The sequence below is a fragment of the Hemitrygon akajei genome, chromosome 6, assembly GCF_048418815.1.
Source record: "Hemitrygon akajei chromosome 6, sHemAka1.3, whole genome shotgun sequence".
NCBI lineage: Eukaryota > Metazoa > Chordata > Chondrichthyes > Myliobatiformes > Dasyatidae > Hemitrygon > Hemitrygon akajei.
In genome coordinates, this window is record NC_133129.1 from 86,723,012 (window position 1) to 86,750,759 (window position 27,748).

The 27,748-nt window shown below is 47.5% G+C and overlaps 1 protein-coding gene across 3 annotated transcripts in view; it reads right to left on the minus strand.

Annotated features, from left to right (window-relative positions):
- The window catches only part of LOC140729224 (neuronal tyrosine-phosphorylated phosphoinositide-3-kinase adapter 1-like), a 59,520-nt gene that overhangs the window by 12,210 nt on the left and 19,562 nt on the right, over window positions 1-27,748 (minus strand). For 2 of the 3 annotated variants that reach the window (XR_012099291.1, XR_012099290.1), the window contains exons 3-6: window positions 25,364-25,662; window positions 19,404-20,720; window positions 9,137-9,297; window positions 2,476-2,584 (exon numbers count right to left, since the gene is read on the minus strand). Coding sequence is in view for 1 of the 3 variants with exons in the window: in XM_073048745.1 (XP_072904846.1) it covers window positions 2,475-2,584; window positions 9,137-9,268; window positions 19,374-20,720; window positions 25,364-25,662 (1,888 nt within the window). In the remaining 2 variants the exon portion in view is untranslated. Of the gene's footprint in view, window positions 1-2,474; window positions 2,585-9,136; window positions 9,298-19,373; window positions 20,721-25,363; window positions 25,663-27,748 lie in introns of those variants that run through there. The other variant, XM_073048745.1, reaches the window with a different exon arrangement.

Sequence of the window (27,748 nt, forward strand, 5' to 3'; positions counted from 1 at the left end):
AACTTGGGGATGTGGAGTTCGAGCCCCTTTAGGTGACTCTGAAGGTCTTTCCGATCCCCTGGCAGGATCCATCGTTTCCACCGACCGTGCACCTCCTTCGCTGTCTTTACCAGTTCTTGCAGGTGGTTAAGCATGAAGTCATATGCCTCCTGGTTGCCATTGGGTTGTACAGTAGCGACATTTTTACATTCATCCTCTTCTGCTTGTAGTGCTGTGAACAATTCAACATTTCCAAAGTTGGTCCAAAGAGTCTCCTGGATTAGGCTTCTGACCTCCTTTAGTTTTAACTCACACTCGCTTGCCGTCTTTGCCAGGTCGGCTTTTTGCTGTTCAGTTAACACAGCTACTTTCTCTGTGTTCAGCTCCGCCTCCCGTTCTGCAGTGAGTCTGGCCTCCACATCATCATTGGCTTCCATCACTCTCTCGGCTTCCATTGTGAGTTTATTGAAACTGACTCTGAGCTCCTCTTCAGACATGTCTTTGTAAGTCCTAGTAATACTATTGGCCAGACAAGAAAATAATCTTTTTGCTGTCGTTCACTTTACCTTGAGTTGCTCAACTGATTTCCCAATAGCTTGATCAGCCATGTTTGATTTCCTCTGCAGGCTGTTCACAGGTGAAAGGGTAAGTACAACTTTTTAATGATGCTTTGATGCTGTTTTATCTTAACTTGATTTTCTTCCTTCTTCAGGATTCCAGGTTATTGCTTTTTCTGTTCCAGCTCAAAGCTCCCAGATTTCTGTTTCCTGGTCCTCCAGTTTCCCAGTCAAACAGTTTTTTTCCACTGTCAGCAGTATTTTCACTGTCAACCAATTTTTTTCACTGTCAAGTCGGAGTTCTTGTTCTTCTTTGAACATGTGCAGCTTCCCCACTTGAAAGGGATCGAATGCGCCTACCCGAAGGTTTTAACCGGATTCCACTCAATAACCAAACAACTTATCCTTTTTTTCCCCTTTTATTTTCCGCAAGTGCGGCAGTTTGATAGTTCCATTAGTTATTAGTCAATAGTCATAAGTCATAAATAATCAGTCATAAGGTTAAGTTGTCATTAGGCATAAGGTTAAGGTTAAGGTGAAAAGCTGGCAGCCTCTCGGACTTTGTAGACGAATTCGAACCTGCACTTACGTTTCTCTAATGGACCGTTATGGTCTCCAACCATTATGGTTTCAAACCGGGCAAACTCTCTCAAAGATTCACTAGCTCTTCCTAAGACTCGCGCCGTTTGCAAGAAGTGCCTACGTGCGATGATCCCTGTGACGAAGCTAGCACTAACCCAAATGTAGTGACAGCAGTGCTCTTTTCCATGAAACAGTCTCTCAAGTTATTTAAAGTTCGGCATCTTACCGCAGATTCCAATGCTGCTCCCGGAATGCTGCTGTGACGCTGCGCCCGGACAGCCCCAATGTTCCAGGCAGAAGCAGCACTCAGGCAGTAGGTTCCGTCCGGTCTATCTGTGAATTCTTGCTCTTACTTTTAAATTTTATTATCTTTTGCCTCTAGGTCCCAATACTTTCAGAAACTCAAGTTTGACTTGACATGCATCGATATGTTGGATTCAGGATAGATCCTCAGAGATATTGACACCCAGTAACTTGAACTTGCTCACTCTTTCCACTTTGTCCCTCTAAGAGGACTACGTGGTATTAGACATATTAACCCTGGGAAAAAGATACTGGGTGGTTTATTGATTCCTCCATAACCTTATAAATTAACATCAGGTCTCCTGAGATGCAATGGCTGGGAAAGCGGTTCTGCATAGCTTTGTAGAGAGCAAAGGGCAAGGCACAGAACACATCATGGTCATCCACTGCAACCAGGGAAGACCCCAGTATGTGATGCTTCTTCCTACCACTGGACATGAACTTCTGAGGTCAAGAGAGTGGAACTGCCCCAGTGCAATGGGTTTACCACTTTAAATATTTTCCCGCACAGGTTTCTTGTCATTGTCGGACTCCATGGAAAAAAATCAAATCAGGTCTCCTCTCAGTACCTGATGTTCTAGTCAGTTTGTCCAATCTCTCCTTATAACCACCTCTGTTTTGAATCCAAGTAGCATCCTGGTGAACATCTTCTGCACCCTCTCCAAAGCCTCCACATCCTTCCTGTAATGAGGTGAGCAGAACTGCAAGTGTAGATGAACCAAAATTTTATACAACTGCAACGTGACTTCTGGACACTTCTGTTCTGACCAATGAAGGCAAGCAAGCCATATACCTTCTTAACCACCCCATCCATTTGTGTGACCACTTTTAGAGAACTATGAACCTGGATTTCAAGATCCTTCTGTACCTCAGATGGACTTGGACCTCAAGATACATTCTTGTTGCACCTGTATACTATGCTGCTCTTGCACTCTCAGACTTAGTTTCTCTCTGCCTGTGCCCTGTCTTGCAATCTTTCAGTTCTTCTCTGTCTTTGCCACAATCTCTCTGCTCCCTCCATTACCCTCCCGTCCCCACCACCCGAGCACATACCTGGGTAGGGCTTTCCCGCAGCTGGCTGCACTGTCGCTGGAGTTGAGCCAGAGAGTGTTGCACTCCTGACGTGGAAGCAGAGCGGCCAAGTCGCTGGTTGAGAGCGGAGTCTGGAGGGGAAGAGGGAGGAGAACGGATTACTGGAGATTTCGACACTGAGAACTTTGTAGATTTCTGGGTAACTGAACAACAGTTCTTCCTAGCTTTGGATTGCAGGGAAATGGAATGTGCCATGACAATAGAATCAGGGCCAAGAGTGGACAAGCCGTTCATCTGGTCTGAGGCCATGGCCCTATCACAGACATGAAGCCCTTCAGCCCATCAGATCTCAGCCAACCATTAAGTCAATATTGTTTCCTTGATCATGGCTCATCACAGCAACAATTTGCATTTAGATTAGATTAATTTATTGTGTGTACATTGAAACTTTCAGTGAAATGTGTTGTTTGTGTTACCAATCAACACAACCTAAGAACATGCTGCGGGCAGCCAACAAGTGTCACTGCACACATTCCGGTGCCAACATAACATGCCCACAATACTCAGCAGAACAAACTGCAGCCAACATACAACAAACAAAAATGAAACAAAGCATTGTGTAGATGCCTCAGGTGACGTCAAACCACATGAAATAGGGTGGTTCCATAAGGTTTTTATAGCTAGGGGTGGTAGTGTGGATAAGCTTCCATTACCTACTAAATGCTCCCAATGGTGTGTGTCTCAAATAGCCTCAGACAACCATGTCCAGGTCCTGGCCTTCACGTGTGGTTATGCTACTAAGCCTGGCAGAATCGTTTCCACTGACAGAAGAAGGGGCAAAGGTGGGTTACGTGCCTTAAAACTAGTTTCTTCGGGCAGATGGGACTCGTCAGCTGTGGTTGGCAGCTTATCTAGATAAAGGAAAACTCTGATCTCAAACTCCCACTGCTTTGCAGCTATATCATGGGGAAGGCTTTGGGAGTAAATCTAGAGGAAAAAGTCCTGAACTGGAGTCCCTAAGGCAGTCCTACGTGGATTTCAACACTGACTGGTAACTCCTGCAACCCTGCTGGTGCCAAACTGTATCGATCTCTGCTATTCCTTTGGATTCATCAGCTGTGTGGAGAGGGGGAACTTGTTGCATGGGCAACAGCTTGCTCTCTATATCGTACTGCCTTGACTTGCGTACAACATAGACAGCTAGGACGCCATATTCATGGCTGACCACAACCAGTGGAGGGGCTCTCAATGGCACAGGTGCTGTTTCAAAGCCTCCGAGACTATAGTTCAAATCTGACTTCTGATAATGTATGTATGTAGGTTGCGTATGACCTCACTGGATTAAGATGTCTGGGATCCACAGTGATTTAGCAGCTTGCATGCAAAATTAGCTTTCTCATAGAAGGCAATAGACAATAGGTGCAGAAGTAGACCATTCGGCCCTTCGAGCCTGCACCGCCATTTTGAGATCATGGCTGATCAACTACTATCAATACCCGGTTCCTGCCTTGTCCCCATATCCCTTGATTCCCCTATCCATAAGATACCTATCTAGCTCCTTCTTGAAAGCATCCAGAGAATTGGCCTCCACTACCTTCCAAGGCAGTGCATTCCAGACCCCCACAACTCTCTGGGAGAAAAAGTTTTTCCTTAACCCTGTCCTAAATGACCTACCCTTTATTCTCAAACCATGCCCTCTGGTACTGGACTCTCCCAGCATCTGGAACATATTTCCTGCCTCTATCTTGTCCAATCCCTTAATAATCTTATATGTTGCAATCAGATCCCCTCTCAGTCTCCTTAATTCCAGCGTGTACAAACCCAGTCTCTCTAATCTCTCTGCGTAAGACAGTCCAGACATCCCAGGAATTAACCTCGTGAATCTACGCTGCACTTCCTCTACAGCCAGGATGTCCTTCCTTAACCCTGGAGACCAAAACTGTACACAATACTCCAGGTGTGGTCTCACCAGGGCTCTGTACAAATGCAAGAGGATTTCCTTGCTCTTGTACTCAATTCCCTTTGAAATAAAGGCCAACATTCCATTAGCCTTCTTCACTGCCTGCTGCACTTGCTCATTCACCTTCAGTGACTGATGAACAAGGACTCCTAGATCTTTTTGTATTTCTCCCTTACCCAACTCTACACCGTTCAGATAATAATCTGCCTTCCTGTTCTTACTCTCAAAGTGGATAACCTCACACTTATTCACATTAAACGCCATTTGCCAAGTATCTGCCCACTCACCCAGCCTATCCAAGTCAACCTGAATTCTCCTAACATCCTCATCACATGTCACACTGCCACCCAGCTTAGTATCATCAGCAAATTTGCTGATGTTATTTTCTATGCCTTCATCCAAATCGTTAACGTAAATGGTAAACAGCTGTGGTCCCAATACCGAGCCCTGTGGCACCCCACTAGTTACCACCTGCCATTCCGAGAAACACCCATTCACTGCTACCCTTTGCTTTTATCTGCCAACCAGTTTTCTATCCATGTCAATGCCTTCCCCCCCGATGCCCTGAGCTTTGATTTTACCCACCAATCTTCTATGTGGGACCTTATCAAATGCCTTCTGAAAATCGAGGTACACTACATCCACTGGATCTCCCCCGTCTAACTTCCTGGTTAACTCCTTGAAAAACTCCAACAGATTAGTCAAGCATGATTTACCCTTGGTAAATCCATGCTGGCTCGGCCCAATCCTATCACTGCTATCTAGATATGTCACTATTTCATCCTTAATAATGGACTCTAGCATCTTTCCCACCACCGATGTCAGGCTGACAGGTCGATAGTTCTCTGTTTTCTCCCTCCCCTCCTTTCTTAAAATGTGGGAGGTAACATTAGCCATTCTCCAATCCTCAGGAACTGATCCTGAATCTAAGGAACATTGGAAAATGATTACCAATGCATCCGTAATTTCCAGGGCCACCTCCTTTAGTACCCTAGGGTGCAGACCATTTGGACCTGGGGATTTGTCAGCCTTCAGTCCCATCGTCTTCTCATCACCGTTCCTCCGAATGTCAATCTGTTTCATTTCCTCTGTTACCCTATGTCCTTGGCCCATCCATACATCTGGGAGATTGCTTGTGTCTTCCTTAGTGAAAACAGATCTAAAGTACTCATTAAATTCTTCTGCCATTTCTCTGTTTCCCATAACAATTTCACCCAATTCATTCTTCAAGGGCCCAACATTGTTAACTATCTTCTTTCTCTTCACATACCTAAAAAAGCTTTTGCTATCTTCCTTTATATTCCTGGCTAGCTTGCGTTCGTACCTCATTTTTTCTCCCCGTATTGTCTTTTTAGTTAAGTTCTGTTGTTCCTTAAAACTTCCCAATCATCTGTCCTCCCACTCACCTTAGCTCTGTCATATTTCCTTTTTTTTAATGCTATGCAATCTCTGACTTCCTTTGTCAACCACTGTGGCCCCTTTCCCCCCTTTGAATCCTTCCTTCTCTGGGGGATGAACTGATTTTGCACCTTGTGCATTATTCCAAGAATACCTGCCATTGCTGTTCCACTGTCTTTTCTGCTAGGCTATCCGTCCAGTCAACTTTGGCCAGCTCCTCCCTCATGGCTCATAGTTTCCCCTGTTCTTCTGCAACACTGACACCCCTGATCTGCCCTTATCCTTCTCAAATTGCAGATAAAAGCTTATCATATTGTGATCACTACCTCCTAATGGCTCCTTTACTGCAAGATCGCTTATCAAATCCTGTTCATTACATAACACTAAATCCAGAATAGCCTTGTCCCTGGTCGGCTCTTGTACAAGCTGTTCCAAGAATGCATACCGTAGACACTCTACAAACTCCCTATCCTGTGGTCCAGCACCAACCTGATTCTCCCAGTTCACCTGCATGTTGAAATCCCCCATAACTACTGCGACATTACCCTTGCCACATACCAATGTTAACTCCCTATTCAACTTGCACCCAATATCCATGCCCACTGTTTGGTGGCCTGTAGACAACACCCATTTGGGTCCTTTTGCCCTTACTGTTCCTCAGTTCTATCCACACAGACTCTACTTCTCCTGACCCTATGTCCCCCCTTGCAAAGGACTGAATCTCATTCCTCACCAACAGGGCCACCCCACCCCCTCTGCCCACATTTCTGTCCCTACGATAGCACATATACCCTTGTACATTCATTTCCCAGGTCTGATCTCCCTGCAGCCATGTCTCCGTTATCTCAACAACATCATAGTTATCCATTCGCACCTGGGCTTCAAGCTCATCCACCTTATTTCTGACACTCGTGCATTCAGATATAGAATTTTTAACCCATTTCTCCTCTCTCTGTTTGAATCGCTGCCTATTGTGCTTAACCCACCTCCCGAACTCCCATATGGCTATACGCCCCTAGAATTTTGTTGTCCTTCCCTAAATTTACTTATTCTTTCAACACATTTAACTCCATGTTCCGTCAGACCATCCCTCTGTACATGAGTCCTCCTTATCACTTGTTCCGCCCCACCTTCCTCTACTACACACTTAATATTCCGGAACCGTGTAGTCCCCACCTGTCCTTTATTCTTCCTCTCGCTATCCTCTCTCACATTCTGGATCCCCGCCCCCCTGCAATTTAGTTTAAACCCCCCCAAGAAGCACAAGCAGAGGGCTCTGGTGCAAGGTGTTATTCTGGCTGAGGCTCAGGTCCGGTGGTGCTCTGTGCTGGGACCCCTGTGATACTTGGATGAAAATGTAGTGAGATTGGGGGTGCCACAAAGACTGGGCAGTTGTGGACGGTGTAGGAACATAGCAGAATACAGATGAGTTTCAGACAAGGGTGAAGAAATGACAAACCAAGCAAGTGTGAAGAGTTGTACTGTGGGAGGTCAATTTAAAGGGAGAAATTATGATGTTGAGTCCAGAGGTGAGGGATGGCTTGGGGGTTCAGCTTGCTCACTGCTCTGCGAGGCTTACTCATCTCTGCACTGAGCTGAGGCTGTGACCTGCAACTAATGGGCTCCTGGATCGGCTGCAATGGTGAATGGCTTCAAAACTGTGAACTCATTTTCACAAACTTCAGTTCTGAATGTTACTTGTTTTCTTTTATTGCTTACACAATTTGTTCTTTTCTGCACCAAGTTCCTTGGAGGTCACATTTCACCTGGTCCCTCACTATCAGCTTCCTGAATAAGAAGGCACAACAGTACCTCCACTTCCTAAGGAGATTGAGGCAAGTGATGCTACCCGCCACCTGTCATCTTAACTGAATTTTACAGGAATACCATTGGGATCGTCCTGACATGCTTTATCTCCATGTAGTATGGGAGCAGCAGAGCACCAGGCCCGAAGGCCCCTACAAAGGACTGTGAGAATGGCCGAGAAGATCATAGGACTCTCCCTACCATCCATCAGGGACATCTATCAGGAGCGCTGCATACACAGGGTTCCTTAGTATTATCAAGGATTCCACCCACCCATCTTTGACATTTCACCATCAGGCAGGACACTCTGATGCATAAAAACAAGAGCAGTCAGGGTGAGAAACAGCTTCTTCTCTCAGACATTAGGCTTCTGAACTCCCTGCCTCATCGCACCTGAGTGTCACCAGATAACTTGTACTGTACTCTACATTATTTAATTTAAGCACTTTACTTTATCTACATGTAATTCATCTGTACATTTAATTCTTACTTTCCTACGTTATTATGTGTTATGTATACTACAGTGCTTACTACAGTACTACACCTTGGTCCAGAGAAACATTGCTCGTTTGGTGGTCACACGTATACAGTTAAATGACAGTTGACTTGACATCGGCTGTTTGACGGTCTTTACTTTTTTAAATGGTTCTATTTAGTTTCTTTGTTTTGTGGCTGCTTGTAAGGAGATGAAGCTCAAGGGTGGAAAAAGTACACATACTCTGATGATAAATGAACATTGAACTTTATGGTAGGGTGCTGATGCACAGAGGGATATCAGAATCAAGTCAATAGCGCCCTGACAGAGGTTTATAAAAATATGACAGAAAGAGATAGGGTAGACCCAGGGGGGTCCACGGACTCCTCACTTACTGGTATTAGTCCATGGCATAAAAGTTTGGGAACCCCTGAGGTAGACAGTTCAAATCATTTTCCCTAGGTAGAAATGTCACTAGAGGATGTGCATTTAAGGTGGGGGGGAGGAAGTTCAAGGGAGATGTGTGGGGCAAGTTGTTTTTCTTTTGCACAGAATGGTACGTGCTTGGAAAGTGCTGCTAGTGTTGGTGGTGGAAGCAGATAGGATTGTGGCCCAGGGAATGGAGGGCTACGGATTAGGTACGGGCAGAAGAAATTTAGATTAAATTGGCAGTGTTTGGCATAGGTATTGCGGGCCAAAAGGCCTGATCATTGCCCCCAGGGTCCCCCCAGATGCTCCAGTTCCCTCTGACATCCCAATGATGGGTAAATTGCCCCCTAGTGTGTGGGTGAAGGGTAGAATCTGGGATTGTTTGATGGGAATGTGTTCAGAGTGGAATGGGTTTGGTGTAAATGGATGGATGAAAGGATCTGTATGTGGTTCTAAGAAGCTTGCAGTAATGCCTGGTTGAGAGGTGGTGTCAGAGAGTAGACAAGATGCAGAGTGAACAGGGAAGGGTGAATCAACTGCCCTCATTGTGACAGGAACCTTGAGCCAACTGGGGAATGGCCTCCCCTCCCCTAGGGGTGGACCCTGAGGTATTACCTGCACTCCACTGGCACACCAGTGGGCAGGGTTGGTGTACTCCTGATCTTGAGGGAGCTCTAATGGCTGAGTCCTCCAGTCCCTGAGATTTCACCGGGATGGCCGAGGGCTTCTCTTCCTTGGCCAGGGATTCTTCGGTTCCACTCGACTTCGAGAGCCACCTGTGGGTAAAGCAGGAGGGAATGGAGTTAGACAGGTGTGGTCTTAACACACTAACAATACCAATCACCAATGCCTGGAGTTTTTACTACCACATCAGTAACAATAAAGACGTTGGGGCCGAGCTGGCACTGCTTGCACCAATAACAACAATAATAAGGGCTGGTCTTACACCTCCACCGAGGGCCAATCCTAACTAACAATGTACTGAATTGACTTTATTTCTTACATCCTTCATATACATCAGGAGTAAAAATCTTTACGTTACGTCTCCATCTAAATGTGCAATCATATTTAATTTATAATAAATAGAACAGTCAATGTAATATAGAGTACACTCAGTGTGAGCTCATCAGTCTGATGGCCTGGTGGAAGAAGCTGTCCGGGAGCCTGTTGGTCCTGGCTTTTATGTTGCGGTACTGCTTCCCAGATGGTAGCAGCTGGAATAGATTGTGGTTGGGGTGACTTGGGTCCCCAATGATCCTAGGGCCCTTTTTACACACCTGTCCTTGTAAATGTCCTGAATCATGGGAAGTTCACAACTACAGATGCGCTGGGCTGTCCACACCACTCTCTGCAGAGTCCTGCGATTAAGGGAGGTACAGTTCCCATACCGGGCAGTGATGCAGCCAGTCAGGATGCTCTCAATTGTGCCCCTGTAGAAAGTTAATAGGATTTGGGGGCCCATACCAAACTTCCTCAACCGTCTGAGGTGAAAAAGGCGCTGTTGCGCCTTTTTCACCAGATAGCTGATGGGCACAGTGAGGTCCTTGGTGATGTGAATGACGAGGAACTTGAAGCTGTTCACCCTCTCAACCCTAGATTTGGAGCAAGGAGGCTGCGGGTGTATGGCTAAGGATTTCTGGAGCGAAGGCAGTTTTACTACTTGGGGTAAAAGAGAGGCAAGACTGCGCAGGTGTGTGATGTCAGCCAGTAAAGCGGGAAATATTTAAAAAGAAGACTGCCATATCCAGCGGGCAGTGGAGTGAGAGGTAGCAGAGTGATAGGGCTTTGGCTCAATGGGCCTAGGTGGTAACGAGGTGAGGTAGGTCTACTTGTGTTAATTGTGGAAAGGAAGTAGTATGCGTGTGAGGCTGGTTTTCTGTGCCTGGTGTCAGATGTGGGAAGTCCTGGAGTCTCCCAGCCTCCCATATCTGCACCCGGTGTGTCGAGCTGCAGCTCCTAAGGGACCAAGTTAGGGAACTGGAGATGTAGCTTGATGACCTTCATCTGGTCAGTGACAGCGAAGAGATGACAGAAAGGAGTTATAGGCAGGTGGTCACACCAGGGCCATGGGAGACAGATAAGTGTGAAGAAGTGTGGGGGCAGGTGTAGCACTTCTTCCATTTGCAGGGATGAGTGCTCGGAGGGAGGTTGGTGGGGAGGGATGGGGGGGATGAATGGACAAGGGAGTCACGTAGGGAGAACATGGGATGGTCAAGGGGGGATAAGAAGTGGGGGGGAACATGGGATGGTCAAGGGGGGATAAGAAGTGGGGGGAACATGGGATGGTCAAGGGGGGATAAGAAGTGGGGGGAACATGGGATGGTCAAGGGGGGATAAGAAGTGGGGGGGAAACGGAAAGAAACAGAAGAAGTGCTACACCTGCCCCCACACTTCTTCCCTCACCACCATCCCAGGCCCCCGACAGTCCTTTCAGGTGAGGCACCACTTCACCTGCGAGTCAGCTGGGGTGATATACTGTATTCGGTGCTCCCAATGTGGCCATTTATACATTGGGGAGACCCGTCGCAGACTGGGAGACCGTTTCGCCGAACACCGGCGCTCAGTCCTCCAGCAGTGGCGGGATCTCCCTGTGGCCACACACTTCAATTCCACAGACCACTCCCACTCCGACATGTCTGTCCATGGCCTCCTCTACCGTCAAGATGAGGCCACACGCAGGTCAATGGAGCAATACCTTATCTCCTGCCTGGGTAGCCTCCTACCTGCCGGCATGAACATCCAACTCACAGACCTCTGTTGATACCCCTGTCCCCCCCTTACCCACATCCCTATCTATTATTTCAGTCTGGTTCTCTTTCTCTCTCTTTTTTCCCCCCTCACTATAATCTCCCCCCAGCCCTACCTTTCTTTCTCTTTTATTTCCCATAATTCTCCACCTTCCCCCTAGCCCATTTCCCTCCAATCTATCACTTCCTAGCTCTCTACTTTATTCCTCCCCCCACTTCTTATCCCCCCTTGACCATCCCATGTTACTTCACTCCTGATGAAGGGTTTCGGCCCGAAACGTTGTCACTACCTCCTCCCATAGATGCTGTCTGGCCTGCTGAGTTCTGCCAGCATTTTGTGTTTTTAAGTGTCAAGTGTTTCATTTTGGTAGGCCAAATATGATGGCAGAATATAGTATTAATGGTAAGACTCTTGGCAATGTGGAGGATCAGTGGGATCTTGGGGTCCGAGTCCATAGGACACTCAAAGCAGCTGTGCAGGTTGATGCTGTGGTTAAGAAGGCATACAGTGTATTGGCCTTCATTAATCGTGGAATTGAATTTAGGAGCCGAGAGGTAATGTTGCAGCTATATAGGACCCTGGTCAGACCCCACTTGGAGTACTGTGCTCAGTTCTGGTCGCCTCACTACAGGAGGGATGTGGAAGCCATAGAAAGGGTGCAGAGTAAATTTACAAGGACGTTGCCTGGATTGGGTAGCATGCCTTATGAAAACAGGTTGAGTGAACTTGGCCTTTTCTACTTGGAATGACAGAGGATGAGAGGTGACCTGATAGGGTGTATAAGATGATGAGAGGCATTGATCGTGTGGATAGCCAGAGGCTTTTTCCCAGGGCTGAAATGGCTGCCACAAGAGAATACATGTTTAAGGTGCTGGGGAGTAGGTACATAGGTGATGTCAGGGGTAAGTTTTTTTACTCAGAGAGTGGTGAGTGCATGGAATGGGCTTCCGGCAACAGTGGTGGAGGCGGATACAATAGGGTCTTTTAAAAGACTTTTGGATAGGTACATGGAGCTTAGTAAAATAGAGGGCTATGGGGAAGTCTAGTAATTGCTAAGGTAGGGACCTGCTCGGCACAAATTTGTGGACCGAAGGGCCTGTATTGTGCTGTATTATATTGTATTGGGTTAGTCCTGATGAAGGGTCTCGGCCCGAAACATCGACAGCGCTTCTCCCTATAGATGCTGCCTGGTCTGCTGCGTTCCAGCAGCATTTTGTGTGCGTTGCTTGAATTTCCAGCATCTGCAAATTTCCTCGTGTTTGTCTGCATTGTGCTGTAGGTTTTCTATGTTTCTATTTATTGATGTCTCCATTCCTCCTGTAATCCACAACCAGCTCCTTTATTTTCGCGACATTATGGGAGAGGTTGTTTTCTTGACACCACTGTGTTAGAGAGATGACTTCTTCCCTGTTGACGACCTTGTTATTGTTTTATGTTGTGTTGTTGGCAAATTTTATTAGCAGATTGGAGCTGTGGGTGGTGATACAGTCATGGGTATACGGGGTGTAAAGGAAGGGACTCAGTACACAGCTCTGAGGGGCTCCTGTATTGAGAGTCAGAGGGTTGAAGGTGAGGAAGCCCACTCTTGTTGGTGATCTGACAGGAACAACATTTATATATCACACCTGTGATGCAGTAAAGAGAAAATGATGGGTGGGGTGAGTGTGACTTGTTAGAAAGCTCTTCCAAGGGGACCGGTGGGCTCCTTGTGTACTGCAACACTTTGTAGTAGTTAGGTGGAGGGGGACAGAGAATAAAAATCAATACAGAATGCAGTGTTGGTACATGAAGGCAGCACGCAGTGTAACCATGGGTGATTGTCCTGGATATTTCTCTTGAACAGTAATAATGTAAGATGCCGCAGGCCTGTTTCCCTTGTTTGGTGGGGCGACAGGAGGTTGCTGCAGTCCAGGTGAGATGCTGGAGGCTGTTTAAGTGGCATCCATGCTTAGTTGGGGGTGGCCTCACCAGTTGGCGCTGCCCTCCAATGTTCGATCAGTGGAATGACGGGCTGGAATGCTGGGAACTGTACCATCAATTTGCGGGACATGTTGCCTAGAGTCTTGGACTATACATGTGGTTTTTTTTTGCGTGATTATATGTTATTATTTGCTCGCTATTTTGAATGTGCTATGTTTAGCATCTTGGCCCCTGAGGAACGTTGTTTCGTTCAGCTATATCCATATATGGTTGAATGATAATTAATCTTGATTTGATTTGAAGTTAGGCAGAGAGAAACATTCAATGTGTCAACGCAGGGGCTCATGGTCAAAACTGGTACAGGGAAAACCCAGGTTGGTTTGGGTAGCATAGAGGATGGGGGAGAGACCAGATAATGAGGGGAATATTGGTGGTAGGGTGAGACCAGATGACCCAATGGGTGCAGTCGAAGCATTGTCAAGGGTGCATTAAACTGTGCAATGTGCTGCTAACGGGAAATAGCAAGATAATCCCAAAAGGAAAGATGATACTAAAGGCAAATAGATGATGGGAATAAATAACTGGTTCTGAAACAAAGAGGAAGAAAGTTAGAGATTTCAGTATTGAGTATGGAAGACCCCGATGGAAAAGGTGCCATTCCTCAAGCTTGCTTTGGACATTGTTGTATTAATGCAAGATACCACAGTTAGAGAGGTCAGGGTGGGACTGGGATTGGGAATTCAAGTGGCAGAAAACAAAAATCTCAGTGTCAATTCTGTGGACTTAACCCTGGTGTTTTGCCAAGTAACTGAGGGAGAAAGAGACTGGGGTTTTGTCTGAAAGAGTGGTTGAGGTCATTTGTATACCCACATACATCCTACTGCAATGAGGTGTCTGGGAGAAGACTGGCTGCTTCCCCACCACCAGTTTTGACGTCGCTTACAACTGAATTTCTGGATGAAACCTTGATGAAGCCTGGTAATCTCCAGGAGACCAACATGCAGGAAGCAGCAGCTTTTTCAGGAAATGGAAGCTTTGTGAGTTGTTAACCAGTTTGGCAGGCCAATTAATGGCCTGGAAGGGAAAGGTCATTGAAGGGTTAAAGTGAAACACCCCCTGTATTTTAGTGGTGCTAAGGTGATGATGGTTGAGAACTTCAAGTTCTCAGGTGTAAACATCACCCACAACTTTCCCTGGTCCAGCCAAGAACACACACAGTGTCTCTACTTCCTAGAGTTTAAGGAAGTGAGTGTTCCCAGTCACTCTCAGTTTTTAAAGATGCACCATTGAAAGCATTGTATCCGAATGTAACACGGCTTGGCTTGCCAACTGCTCTGCCAACACCACAAGAAACTGCAGAGTTGTGGGTTCATCACGCAAACCAGCCTCTCTTCCGAGGACTCCATCTACACTTCTCGCCGCCTCAGGAAAGCAAGCAATATAATCAGGACTCTCTTCCCCAACTCCCAGATATGCTCTCTTCTTCTCCTCATCTCCCATTAGGCAGAAGATATAAAAGTTTGAAAGCATAAGTGCCAAAGTCAAGGACATCTTCTATCCCACTGTTAGACTTTTGATGGATCTCACATAGTCTAAAAGGTTAACTCTTTCTCCCAATCGATCTCATCATGACCATTGCACTCTCCTTGAGACTGTAACACTATTCTGCATTCTGTTTTTCTATATACCACTTCGTGTTTAGAATGATCTTTCTGGAAGGCAAACAAACAAAAGTCTTTCATCTTCAGTACTGTGCAAAAATTCGAGGCACATGCAAAAAAAATTCTGTTAAGTGTAGATGCTTTCAAAATGAAATAAAAAGTTTCTAAATTTCAAAATATTTTACCACAAATAGCAAAAGTGGGAAAAAAGCTAAATCAAAATCAATATTTAGTGTGATCCTTTGCCTTTAAAGCTGCATCAATTCTCTAAGGTACAGATGCAATTTTATGAGAGAGGGGGAGAGAGGGGGGGGAGAGGGGGGGGAGAGGGGGGGGAGAGGGGGGAGAGGGGGGAGAGGGGGGAGAGGGGGGAGAGGGGGGAGAGGGAGAGGGAGAGGGAGAGGGAGAGGGAGAGGGAGAGGGAGAGGGAGAGGGAGAGGGAGAGGGAGAGGGAGAGGGAGAGGGAGAGGGAGAGGGAGAGGGAGAGGGAGAGGGAGAGGGAGAGGGAGAGGGAGAGGGAGAGGGAGAGGGAGAGGGAGAGGGAGAGGGAGAGGGAGAGGGAGAGGGAGAGGGAGAGGGAGAGGGAGAGGGAGAGGGAGAGGGAGAGAGAGAGAGAGAGAGAGAGAGAGAGAAATCAGCTGGTAGATTCTTCCAAACATCTTGGAGAACCTGCCACACGTCCTCCTCATGTTCCCCTTAAACAGTTTACCTTTCCCCCTTAACATATGATCTCAATGGAAAAAGACTCCTTGTGGTTACCCTACCTATAACCCTCATAATTTTGTATACCTCTGTCAAATCTCCTCTCAACCTTCTACATTCCAAGGAATAAAGTCCTAACCTATTCAACCTTTCCCTACAACTCAGCTCCTCAAGACCCGGCAACATCCTTGCAAATTTTCTCTGCACAGTTCAAAATCTTATTTACATCTTTCCTGTAGGTGACAAAAACTGGACACAATACTCCAAATTAGGCCTCACCAATGTCTTATACAATTTCAACATAGCATCCTTTATGTTTTCAACTTACTGAAAAGGTGAATTATCTTAATAGAGAGAGGGTCTGCTGATAGGTGAAGTTCAGAGCAACCATGCTGTTCTGGTGCATGAATTCACAAGCTATCAGGAATATCTAACAAGCAGTTAAGCAAAACCCATGTTGGATTGTACTGCAAAAGAGTAGGGGTTTAAATAGCTTTTTTTAAAAAATTGTATAGGGAGTTGGTGAGGTCACACCTAAAGTACTGTGCATTCTTCTGCTTACCAACCACCACCCCCTCTTTGCAAGCAGGCCAAAGGAGATTCACCAGGCTAATTGCTGAGACCATAGGTTTGTCTTATCAAGGAAGACTAGACAGTTTGTGTCTGTACTCCTTGGTTTAGAAGAAGAAAGGTAATCTTCATGAAGTACACAAGATCCTAGTGGGGACTTGACACCGTTAGTGAGATGTTTCCACCAGCACGAGAATTTTGAACAAGGGGGCATAGCTATACGATAAGGCGGTTGATCATTTAAAGTTAATGAATGTAGACATTTCTTCTCCTGGAAGGTGGTGGAGGTCAGATTAATAGATAGATTTGAAGTGGAGGTATATGAATATTTGAAAGATCAGGTGAATGATGGTCATGAAGAACAGATACTGAAGGGACGTGAGACAGAACAGCCATGATTATATTGAATGGCAGGACAGTTTTGCCACACAGTTACCATGCCAACAAAGGTTGGCATGGCAGCTTAGTAGTGAGCACAATGCTTTACAGCACAGGAGACTACCCGAGTTCATTTCCCACCACTGCCTGCAAGGAGTTTGTATGTTCTCCCCATGACCATTAGTTTGGTTTCCTCTGCATGCTCCGTTTTCCTCACACACTCCAAAGACCTACCAATTGGTAGGTTAATTGGCAATTGTAAAATGATTAGGCTAGACTTAAATTGGGGTGGGGAATTGCTGGAGCAACGCAGCTTGAAGGGCCGGAAGGGCCAATTCTATGCTGTATCTCATTAAATATATAAATCCTGCTATTTTATTGAGTTCCTGTGCATTGAGAGCCATATCACCTGGGCACCGTTTACTCGATACCTCTCCATTTTTGCAACTTGCATTCTAGTTTTCTCAACCTGGCAGCTCATCAACCTGAAGTCTTTACTCTTTTTCCTTCCTTTGCAGACGTCGCTTGACCTGCAGTGCCTTTGTACATACTCTTCTGCTTTAAGAGAAAATCAGCAAATACTGGAAATCCAAGCAACACACAAAATGCTGGAAAAACTCAGCAGGCCAGGCAGCATCTATGGAAAGAGTACAGTTGACATTTTGGGACAAGACCCTTCATCAGGACTGGAGAAAATAAGGTGAGGAGTCCGAGTTAGAAGGTAGGTGGAGTGGAGGAAGAAACACAAGGTGATATGTGAAACTGGGGACGGGAGAAAACGATGGGTGAAGTAAAAAGCTGGGAAGCTGATTGGTGAAAGAGACACAGGGCTGGAGAAGGGGAATCTGATAAGAGAGGACAGAAGGCCATGGATGAAAGAAAGGGGAAGGGGCAGCAGACAGAGGTAAGGAGATAAGGTGAGAGAGGGTAAAGGGAATGGAGAATGATGGACAGTGGGTGGGGGAGGGGGGGGAAGGAGGACAATTACCAGAAGTTCAAGAAATTGATGTTCATGCCATCAGTTGGAGGCTACCCAGACAGAATACATGGTGTTGTGGCCTCATTGTGACAGTAGAGGCCGTGGACTGACATGAGGGAATGGGAATGGAAGTGGAATTAAATGGCAGACCACTGGGAGATCATGCTTTTTCTAGTGGACAGTGCAAAAGCTGCTTTGCCGAGCACTTACGCTCTGTACTTTCCACCACACATCTACAGAAGTTTGCCAAGACTTTTGATGACATGCCGAATCTCCACAGACTTCTGAGGAAGTAGAGGGGCTGTCATGCTTTCTTCACAGTTATATTTATATGGGTCCAGGATAGATCCACTGAGATAGTGACACCCAGGAATTTAAAGTTACTGATCCTCTCCACCTCTGATCCTCCGATGATTACTGGCTCATGGACCCCTGGCTTTCCTCTCCTGAAATCTACTATCAGGTTCTTGATCTTATTGACATTGAGTGAGAGGTAGTTGTTAATACACCACTCAGCCATTTTTCAATCTTCCTCCTGTATGTTGATTCATCACCAGCTTTATCACAGCCCACAACAGTGGTGTCATCAGCAAACTTGTATATGGTTTTGGAGCTGTACTTAGCCACACAGGTATAAAGCGAGTAGAGCAGGGGGCTAAGCACACATCCTTGCGGTTCTCCTGTGCTGATGGAGATTGTGGATGAGCTGGTTTTGCCAATCCGAACTGACTGAGGTCTGCAAGTAAGGAAATCCAGGATCCACTTGCACAAGGGGGTATTGAGGCCCAGGTCTTGGAAATTATTAGTTTAGAGGATGATAGTGTTAAATGCCAAGCTGTCATTGATAAGGAGTGCCCTGATGTATGCATCTTTACTACTCAGATGTTCTGGGATTGTGTGAAGAACCAATATCTACTGTAGACCTGTTGCTTTCATAGGCAAATTGGAGCAGATTCAAGTCGCCATTCAGACAGGAGCTGCCTTTCAAAACACTTCCTCATTGTGGATGTAAGTACCACTGGGCAATAGTCATTTAGACAGATTACCACACTCTTCTTGGGCACCAGTACAATTGAAGCCTGTTTTAAGCAACTGAGTACCACACACTGCCAGAGCAAGAGATTGAAGATATCTGTGAATACACCAGCCAGCTGGTTGGCACAGGTCTTCAGTACTTGGCCAGGTACTCTGTCCGAAATGGATGCTTTCCTTCGATTCACTCTCTTGAAAGCAACCCGCACATCATTTTCAGATACTGAGACCAAAGGATCATCAGGAGACACGAGGGTGCACGATGGTTCCTCCCTGCTCTGATGAACAAAGTGAGCATAGAAGGCATTGAGCTCATCTGGAAGTGAAGCCCTGCTGTCCCCTATGTTGCAAGATTTAGCTTTGTAGGACGTTATGGCATTCAAACCCTGCCACAGTTGTCAAGCATCCCTCGTTGATTCCAATCTAGTCCCGAATCTCCATTTCACCTGAGACATGGCTTTCTGGAGATCATACCTGCACCTCTTGTAGAATTCTTGATCTCCAGGCTTGAATGCTTCTGACCTGGCTTTCAGCAGATTCCAGATTTCATTGTTCATCCAGGGCTTTTGATTAGGAAAAACCCTGAATGATTTTGTGGGGACACACTCATCCACAGCTGTTTTAATATTATCCCTTTCAACCCCATTTCATAGGACAGTATGGCACACTACAGGAGGGAAAAGATTTAGAAGGGAGATGGGGACAGTGACTAAGGTTGGGGTCGTGACAGAAAGTTCTTGCGGAGGAACAGTGACGGGGTGATGAGGGGTGCACCGGTGGGGGCGGAAGGCCTGGGTCAGGGGCAGAGTGATGGGGGCCTTGTTAGGGCTACTCTATCTCCAACCAACCGGTTGCATTCCACCCTGCCCTCCTCCCTCAATTCTCCCCTTACCTTCTGCTTCCTTGACCTTCTTTCCGCCAGACAACCTGCGCTGCCAGCCCCTGCTGGGTCCTCCGGCTGCCTCACCCCCGGAGCCTGCTGCCGGTCGGGACTCGGCGCTGACCAGTGACTTAGAGCAGCAGATGGAGATGGAGGAGGATGGGCGCTCCTGCACTTGCTGGGTCTTCACCGTGGAGTGCGTTGTGATGCTGGCGGTGACACAGGCCTTGGACCTCAGGCTGTCATAGGCGGGAGGGCGCCTGCACGCCCCCGGTAGGTAGGGCCAGAAGACGGCCGCAGGCGCCGGCAGGCCGGTGTGCTCCAGCAGCCCGTGGGCCATGGGCATTCGGCAAAGGCCGGACAGGGGCCGGGAGCCAGTGCTGCCCCTCCCCGCTGGGTGGAAGACGCTGGGCAGCTCCTTGTCAGTGGCCATCTTTGCCTCTCCAGGGACGTGGGCCAATAGTGGGTGGGCCGTCACCCTGACCGAGGAGCAGAGGACACTGAGTGAGGCCATCTTGTCCCTGTCGACCTTGGGTGGGCCGAGGGCTGGTGGCACTTGGGCCAGTGCTTTGGATGGTGTGCAGACCATGGTCTGGGAGTTGGGCAGCTCCTTCTCGGGCCGGTACGGTGCTGATGCTTGCGGCGGCAATGGGGTGGAGTGGCTCCTCGCACGACCTGAGGGAAGCAGCGGACCCGAAGGGGGTCTGTCCTCCTTCTGGGGCCGTGGGGTCCCTGGGCTGGGAGGGGGTTCTCCGTGGGGTGGTGGGGGAGGAGGTGCCTCCGGGTAGACCTTCTGGCCGCCTCCACCTTGGGGGAAGGCGAGGAGGGGAGGACGGTGGAGTAGGAGGTTAGGGAAGGGGGGTGGGATCTCATATGGCGGACCCCGAGAGCCAGGTTGGTGGCTCTTGGACGCCCCGTGGCCGGCATCTCCAGGAAGCCTGGGGGTCGTCTCAGAGTGCTTGCCCCACTTGGCCTCCCGTGGACCTTCCTCAGCCAGTGGGTACTTCATCTCCTCGTAGATGGCCTCGCTGTGCTCAGAGTCCTCGTCAGCAGCGGCTGCCTGCTCCTTGAACACGTCACCCACCATTTCGATGTAGACGGGCTCCTCCTCCTCTTCCTCATCCTCGCCCCGCCTCTCTCCCTCCTCCTCCAAGCCACGCCGGGAATGGCCTCCCCTGGGGCAGACGCTGGCTGGAGGTGCCATCGCCCAACCAGGACATGCCTCGTCGAAGGACACGGAGAGCTGGGCACTGGGGCAGAACTTGGCCTTCAGTGGGAGGAGCCTCTGCCCAACACTGTCGCCTCCCTTGGCACCAGATCTCTGGGGAGCTGGAAGGGAAATTAAAAAAAGGTCTCATTGGTGCCCGAGAGGTTAAAATCTGATCTCTGATGCACGCCAACTAGGAAGGCTGTCTCCTGTTACAGCAGAACACGATGGGCTGAGCGGTCACAGGATGTTAGATGTGATTCACCTCACCTCCATTTCCTTCTCCCCATTGTCACCTCCTGATTCCCACTGTCTGTGGTAAACAGCCTCCCTTTCTTATCCCACTGCGTTAGCATGAAAAATTAGTTTTCCCAATGTAGGAATGACAAACCTCAGCACCAATGGAACATCAGATGTCAATTTGAATTCTTTGTCATGCAAACAAGTACAGTGAGGTACAGGTATAATTAAAAACCTTCCATGTGACAACATCACAAGTCTGTACCTTCAGGCAACATGCAGAACATTAATTATGACACATGGTGAAAAAAATGTTCAAAAGCATGGCCTTATTACAACAACCAAACAGCACAAAGAAAATCACGTCCATAATAATGCAAGAGATTTAAAAGGTGAAATAAGTGATTTCTAATATCAGGAATGCCAGGAGAACATGATATTGAGAATAGGATAGGATATTTCCTGAGCAACACAGATAAAATGCTGGAGGACCTCAGGAAGTCAGGTAGCATCTAAGGAGAGGAATATGATACATGTTCCTAAACCTGGTGGTGTGGGATCTTGGGTTTCTGCATCTCCTTTCTGATGGGAGCGGTGAGAAGAGGGCATGACCTGGATGGTGGGGATCTTTGATGACAGATGCCATCTTCTTGAGGCAATGCCTCCTGTTGATGCTCTCAGTGTGGTGGGGGAGGATGTGCCCGAGGTGGACCTCAATATCCTATTCTTCTGGCATTCCTAATGTAAGGAATCACTTGCACTCCTGGTAAGTCTCCTCTGCACCCTCTCTAAAGCCTCCACATCCTTCCCAAAATGAGGTGACCAGAAATCTCCTAGTTTTAGATTCGCTTGTGTACCTAATAAAGTGGCCACTGAGCATGTTTGTGGTCTTCTGGTGCTGTGTGATCAGATATGCTCTTTTGCACACTGCTGTTGTAATCTGTAGTTATTTGAGTTACTGTTGCTTTCCTGTCAGTTTGAACTAGTCTGGACAGTCTCCTCTGATCTCTCTCATTAACAAGGCATTTCACCCACTGAACTGCTGCTTACTGGATGTTTTTTTTTAAATTTTTTGCACCATTCTAGGTAGATTAGGCAGAGTAATAGTTTGGTATGGATTAGATGGGCCAAAGGGCCTGTTCTGTAGGACAATACAAGTGGGTAAATTATTGGAAGGTATTCTATGGGACTGGATAATTAAGTATTTCAATACACAAGGACTGATTAAGGATAGTCATCATGGCTTTGTGCTTGGTAGGTCATGTCTATCTATCTGGTATTTTGAGGAAGTTACCAGGAAAGTTGCTGAAGGCAAGGCAATGAGTTCTGTCTACACGGACTTTAGCAAGGTCTCTGACAAGGTCCTACATGGGAGGTTGGTCAAGAAAGTTCAGTTGCTCGGCATTTAGGATGAAGTAGTAAATTGGACTAAACATTCACTGTGCAAAGAGTGGTCATAGATGGTTGCCTCTCTGACTGGAAGCCTGTGACTAGTGGTGTGCCACAGGGATAGGTGCTGGGTCCATTGTTGTTTGTAATCTCTATCAATTATCTGGATAATGAATCGGTTAACTGAATCAGCAAATTTGCAGATGACACCAAGATTAGGGGTGTAGTGGACAGTGAGGAAGGCTACCATGGCTTGCAGTGGGATCTGGACCAGCTGGAAAAACGTGCTACAAAGTGGCAGATGGAAGTCAATATAGGCAAATGCAAGATATTGTACTTCAGCAGGACCAACCAGGGTAGGTACTTGGCTGGGAGGGGTATGGAGGTCTATAGTTCAAGTGCCGGTTGATGGGACCAGGCAGAAGAAAAACTTGGCATGGACTAGACTGGTTGAAGGGCCCATTTCTGTACTGTAGTATTCTATGACTCTATTCTCTAAACTCTGGAGACTGTTGTGCGTGAAAATCCCAGGTCAGCCGTCTCGTAAGATACTCAAACCACCCCATCTGACGGCAACAATCATTCCATGGGCAAAGTCACTTAGATCACATTTCTTTCCTCTTCTGATGTTTGGTCTGAACAACTACTGAACCTCTTGACCATATCTGCATGTTTTTATGTACTGAGTTGCTGCCACATGATTGATCAATTAGATATTTGTATTAACGAGCAGCTGAATGTAACAAAGTGGCCACTGTGTGCCTTTCATGTTTCAGATTCCCCTAGGTTAATATTGTCTCACTGTTGACACAATGGATGGTTTGGTTCCTCTACACTCTCCTGTCTGTCTGTCTCTCTCTCTCTCACACACACACGCATGCACGCACGCAGGGACAAGCTGCTCTGAAGTCTTCCTTTGTACTCAGTACTTAATTTCAATCTTGCAACCTCTCCAACATCTGAGAGTTGCTAATTCTCCCACCCCACACACCCATCTCATGATCTCCCTGTTCTGCTGTCCAGCTGCCTAGGCAGAGAATCCTAGAATTCCCTCCCAAAACCTCAGGACATTCCTCCTCCACTTTGGGCGACACGCTGAAATCCACCTCTTCTTGTGCCAAAAATCCAAATATCTGGGTGGGTAGCTCAGCATCAAGATTGCATGTTAAACATTTGGGGTATTTAATGGATGGTGGTGGTGGTGGTGGGGGGGAATTTCCTTATGCAAGTTGCTCTACCAGTCCTGGGAATATAAGGTGGAAGGGGGTCTTTAGTGTACCTCTAACCGTGCTGTCCCTACCGTTGTTCCCCACTTTTCAAAATGAGATTTATTCAGCGATTACAGCATCACATAATGACAATACTTCAATATTCCACCATTCACACAAGTTACGAGTCACATTGAATTACAGCACTACCATCTCCATCCAGTACACACTCAAGCCTCTAGCACCTACTGCTCCAGGAAATCCCCCCATGGATACCCCGTGCTCTTTCTCCATGGACACATAGGCACAGATGTCCATAACCCTGGAAGAGAGGCAGGCAATTGGCTTGGGTAAAAGCCCCACTGCGTCTGGACTCGTGAATGGTCAACTTGGCCGGGCTCCGGAGAAACTGGACAGGCGATCCTTCGAGCAACCTACTCCTTTTGACTCAACGTCAGGAGCACGGGGCTGAAGTGCAGCCTGATCTCGAGCAGCAGCCCCCTTCAGATTCTCAAATAGCGGATGCAATCTCTCAGACTCCATAGATACAAAATACACTAACTTTTCCCAGCTGGAGAAATGGTAGGTGGCTGTAGAGAGTACACACACTGGCTTAGAAATCTATTACACTGTACAGCTCTAGGCAAAACCACCCCACCCCAGGTTACCAGTGTAAATATGGGGGTTGGGGGAGAACAGGGCTGAGGGAGCTTTACTCTGTTGTCCCTAACCTGGGAATGTGTGCTGGGGTAGCACAGAGCAGGCGTTCCCAACATGGGAACCCTTGGTTAATGGTAGAGGTCTATGGCATAAAAAATGTTGGGAAATCTGGTGTAGACAGAGCTTTACTCTCCCCCACGCCAGCCATTCTCTTTTCCTCCTTCTGTCAGACAGAAGATACAAAAGCCTGAAAGCAAGAACCACCAGGCTCAAGGACAGCTTCTACCTTGCTACTATAAAAGGATGAAATGGACTTATTGTACAATAACATTAACTTGTTATCTCACTGTCTCTCTCGGCATGGACTTGAACCTGAATGTCTATCTGTACTGCACTTCCTCTGCAACCAAACACTTCAGTCTGCATTTTGTTACTGTTTAACTTGCACTAGTTCAGTGTACACTTAGAATGAAATAATTCTGTATGGATAGCATGCAAAACAAAGTTTTCAGTGCATCTCGGTACATGTGACAATAACAAACCAATAACAACGGTAAACTACTCTGTGTCTGACCCTGGGAGTGTGTGATGGGACGGTGTGTAGAGGGAACTTCACTCTGTGTCTGACCCTAGGAGTGTGTGATGAGATGGTGTAGAGGGATTTTCACTCTGTGTCTGACCCTGGGAGTGTGTGATGGGACAGTGTAGAGGGAGCTTCACTCTGTGTCTGACCCTGGGAGTGTGTGATGGGACGGTGTAGAGGGAGCTTCACTCTGTGTCTGACCCTGGGAGTATGTGATGGGACAGTGTAGAGGGAGCTTCACTCTGTGTCTGACCCTGGGAGTGTGTGATGGGGCAGTGTAGAGGGAGATTCACTCTGTGTCTGACCCTGGGAGTGTGTGATGGGACAGTGTAGAGGGAGCTTCACTCTGTGTCTGACCCTGGGAGTGTGCGATGGGACGGTGTGGAGGGAGCTTCACTCTGTGTCTGACCCTGGGACTGTGTGATGGGACAGTGTAGAGGGAGTTTCACTCTGTGTCTCACCCTGGGAGTGTGTGATGGGACAGTGTAGAGGGAGCTTCACTCTGTGTCTGACCCTGGGAGTGTGTGATGGGGCGGTGTACAGGGAGCTTCACTCTGTGTTTGACCCTGGGACTGTGTGATGGGACAGTGTAGAGGGAGCTTCACTCTGTGTCTCACCCTGGGAGTGTGTGATGGGACAGTGTAGAGGGAGCTTCACTGTGTCCAACCCTGTCGGCCTTTCTCACCTGTCTCACCATTCGGCCCGTCTCCTTCCCTGCTGGTGCTGTTCCTGCCTTCGCTGCACAGGCTGAGCTTGGTGCTGGGGTGGCGCCGGGGTTTGTCGGACTGTTTGCGGGTGCAGGGGTGCTCGCTGTTGTCCACACTGCCCACCGAGTGAAGGGACAGTGAGCGCGTGGTCATGCCACTGGCACACGGGTGGGGGCCATGCTCCTGGGAGGCAGGCATGGTCATGAAGCCCATGCGGAAGTGCTTGCGGAAGGAGGCCAAGTCCCGGACCCTGGCCAGACCCCCATCCTTGCAGATGCTTCAGTGGGAGGGGAGAGGGTTACAGAGTTGGGGAGGGGAGGAGAAATAGGGGGAGGAGGAAGAGGGGCAGAAGGAACAGACAGAGGGAGAACAGGAAGGACAGCAAGAGTAGAGATGAGGAGGAAGGGGGAGGCAAGGTGGGGAAAAGGGAAGGGGGACGGGGGAAGGGAGAGTGGAAGGGAGATGGGAAGTGGGGTTGGCCAAGGAAGAAGGGAGAGTGGGGGGAGAGACAGGGAGGGGTGGAGGGACGGTGTGTGGTGGGTGGGGAAAGGAACACACAATAAAGGACAGATGGGGGGGGTAAAAGAAGGGTTCAAGACGAGAGAACGGTTAGTTTAGACAGAGGAATGAATATACATTGGGTTTCCTCCTTCTGGAAACAACATTGGTTCAAAATGTCTATTTCTGATACCTGCTCTCAAACTGAGACCTCTCCACCACCACATTTCTTGCTGACAAGAAGCGGCCTAAGAATATATTCCGTCATTTGTTCAGTTGACAGCTGACCTGACAGTGTCCAGCAAGATCGTCATGTCTCAGTTCCCTCTATGCCTGGAAAATTATTGATCTCCGGTTTGAATGACCTCAAGTTTTAATTGACTTGGATTATGAATTGGAATAACAAAAATAGGCAATTAAAAAATGGTGCTTAGTAGGGAAATTTCATGGTGATTTTCATGATCAGCAGCCCAAAATCTGTAAGATACATCTGAAAGCATTCAGGAGGCAAAATCTTTGTTGTCCAGTGATATCAACGAGATGTCCTGGTCTTTGATATTAAACCAAGCACAACGTGGATGGATTTCTGAACAATTGTGGTATGATATCCCCACCCTTGTGCTCAATTCCTCTTGTGACACCATGGAGACACAAGAGGCTGGAATCTTGAGTAACTCGCATGATAGAGGGGCTCAGTTGGTCACCATCTCCTCCATTTGCATACTACCACCCCTCACCCCCCCAGCCCAGATCCACCTGTCACATAGAAAGCATTCCAACTGCTTCCATCATGGCTGGTATGGAAATTCCCAATGCTCAGAAATAGAGGCTGTAGAGAGTGGAGGGACCCAGTAAGTTCTATCCTGGATACAGCTCTCTCCACTATCAAGGGCAACTACAACATGAGATATCTCAGGAAGGTGACATCCACCATCCAGGCTGCACCCTCTCTTCAATGCTGTCATCATGCAGGAGCCTGAAGACCCACACCTCAAGGTTCAACAATAGCTCCTTCCCCACCACCATCAGGTTCCTGAACCAATCTGAAAATCCCTACCCCTACCTCAGACTATTTAATTTTCTTTCACTCTCTCTCTCCCTACTTGTGCAGCTGTAATGGTGGTTTTGTTAGGTATTGAATGTCCACTTCCCTCCAAAGATGTTCCCTTTCCTGCTGAGTTCCTACAGCCTCTTGTGACAAAGTCCACCAGACCTTTTGAATTTCTGTGCCCAATAAATGCAGTCTCCCACAGGAAAGGACTGAGACTCCCATCCTAGTCCATTAGACCATGGGATAAGGAAGCAGGCTGAAGCTGCTGTGTCAATGAAATTAGCTCTGCTTTTCAATCATTGCTGTTTTTTCTGGCTTACAAACACAGTTTCTCACCTTAATCCATTTTCTAGTCAAGAACCTTAAGTATACTCGATTACTTGGTTTCCACAGCCCTCTGACAATAAATTCTAGATTGACTGCCGTCTGGCTGAAGAAATTCCTCATCTCAATTTCAAGATGTCACAGGAACATCCCTTTATTCTGAGGCTGTGCCCTTGGATCCTCTACTCTCCTGCTAATGGCAACACCCTCTCCTCATCCACTCTATTCAGCCTTTTATGTATCCAGTAGCTGAACTCAGGTGAGTACAGGCTCAGAGACATTAGACAGAGGTTCCCAAACTGGGGTCCACAGACCCCTTGCTTAATGGCATTGGTCCACCACATAAAAAAGGTTGGAACCCCTTCACTAGAGCAACACACTGAAATGTTGGAGGAACTCAGCAGGTCAGCAACCTCATATGGAAATAAATAAACAGTTGACATTTTGAGCCAAGACCCTTTGCTGAAGACAACAAATGCTTCTGATACAT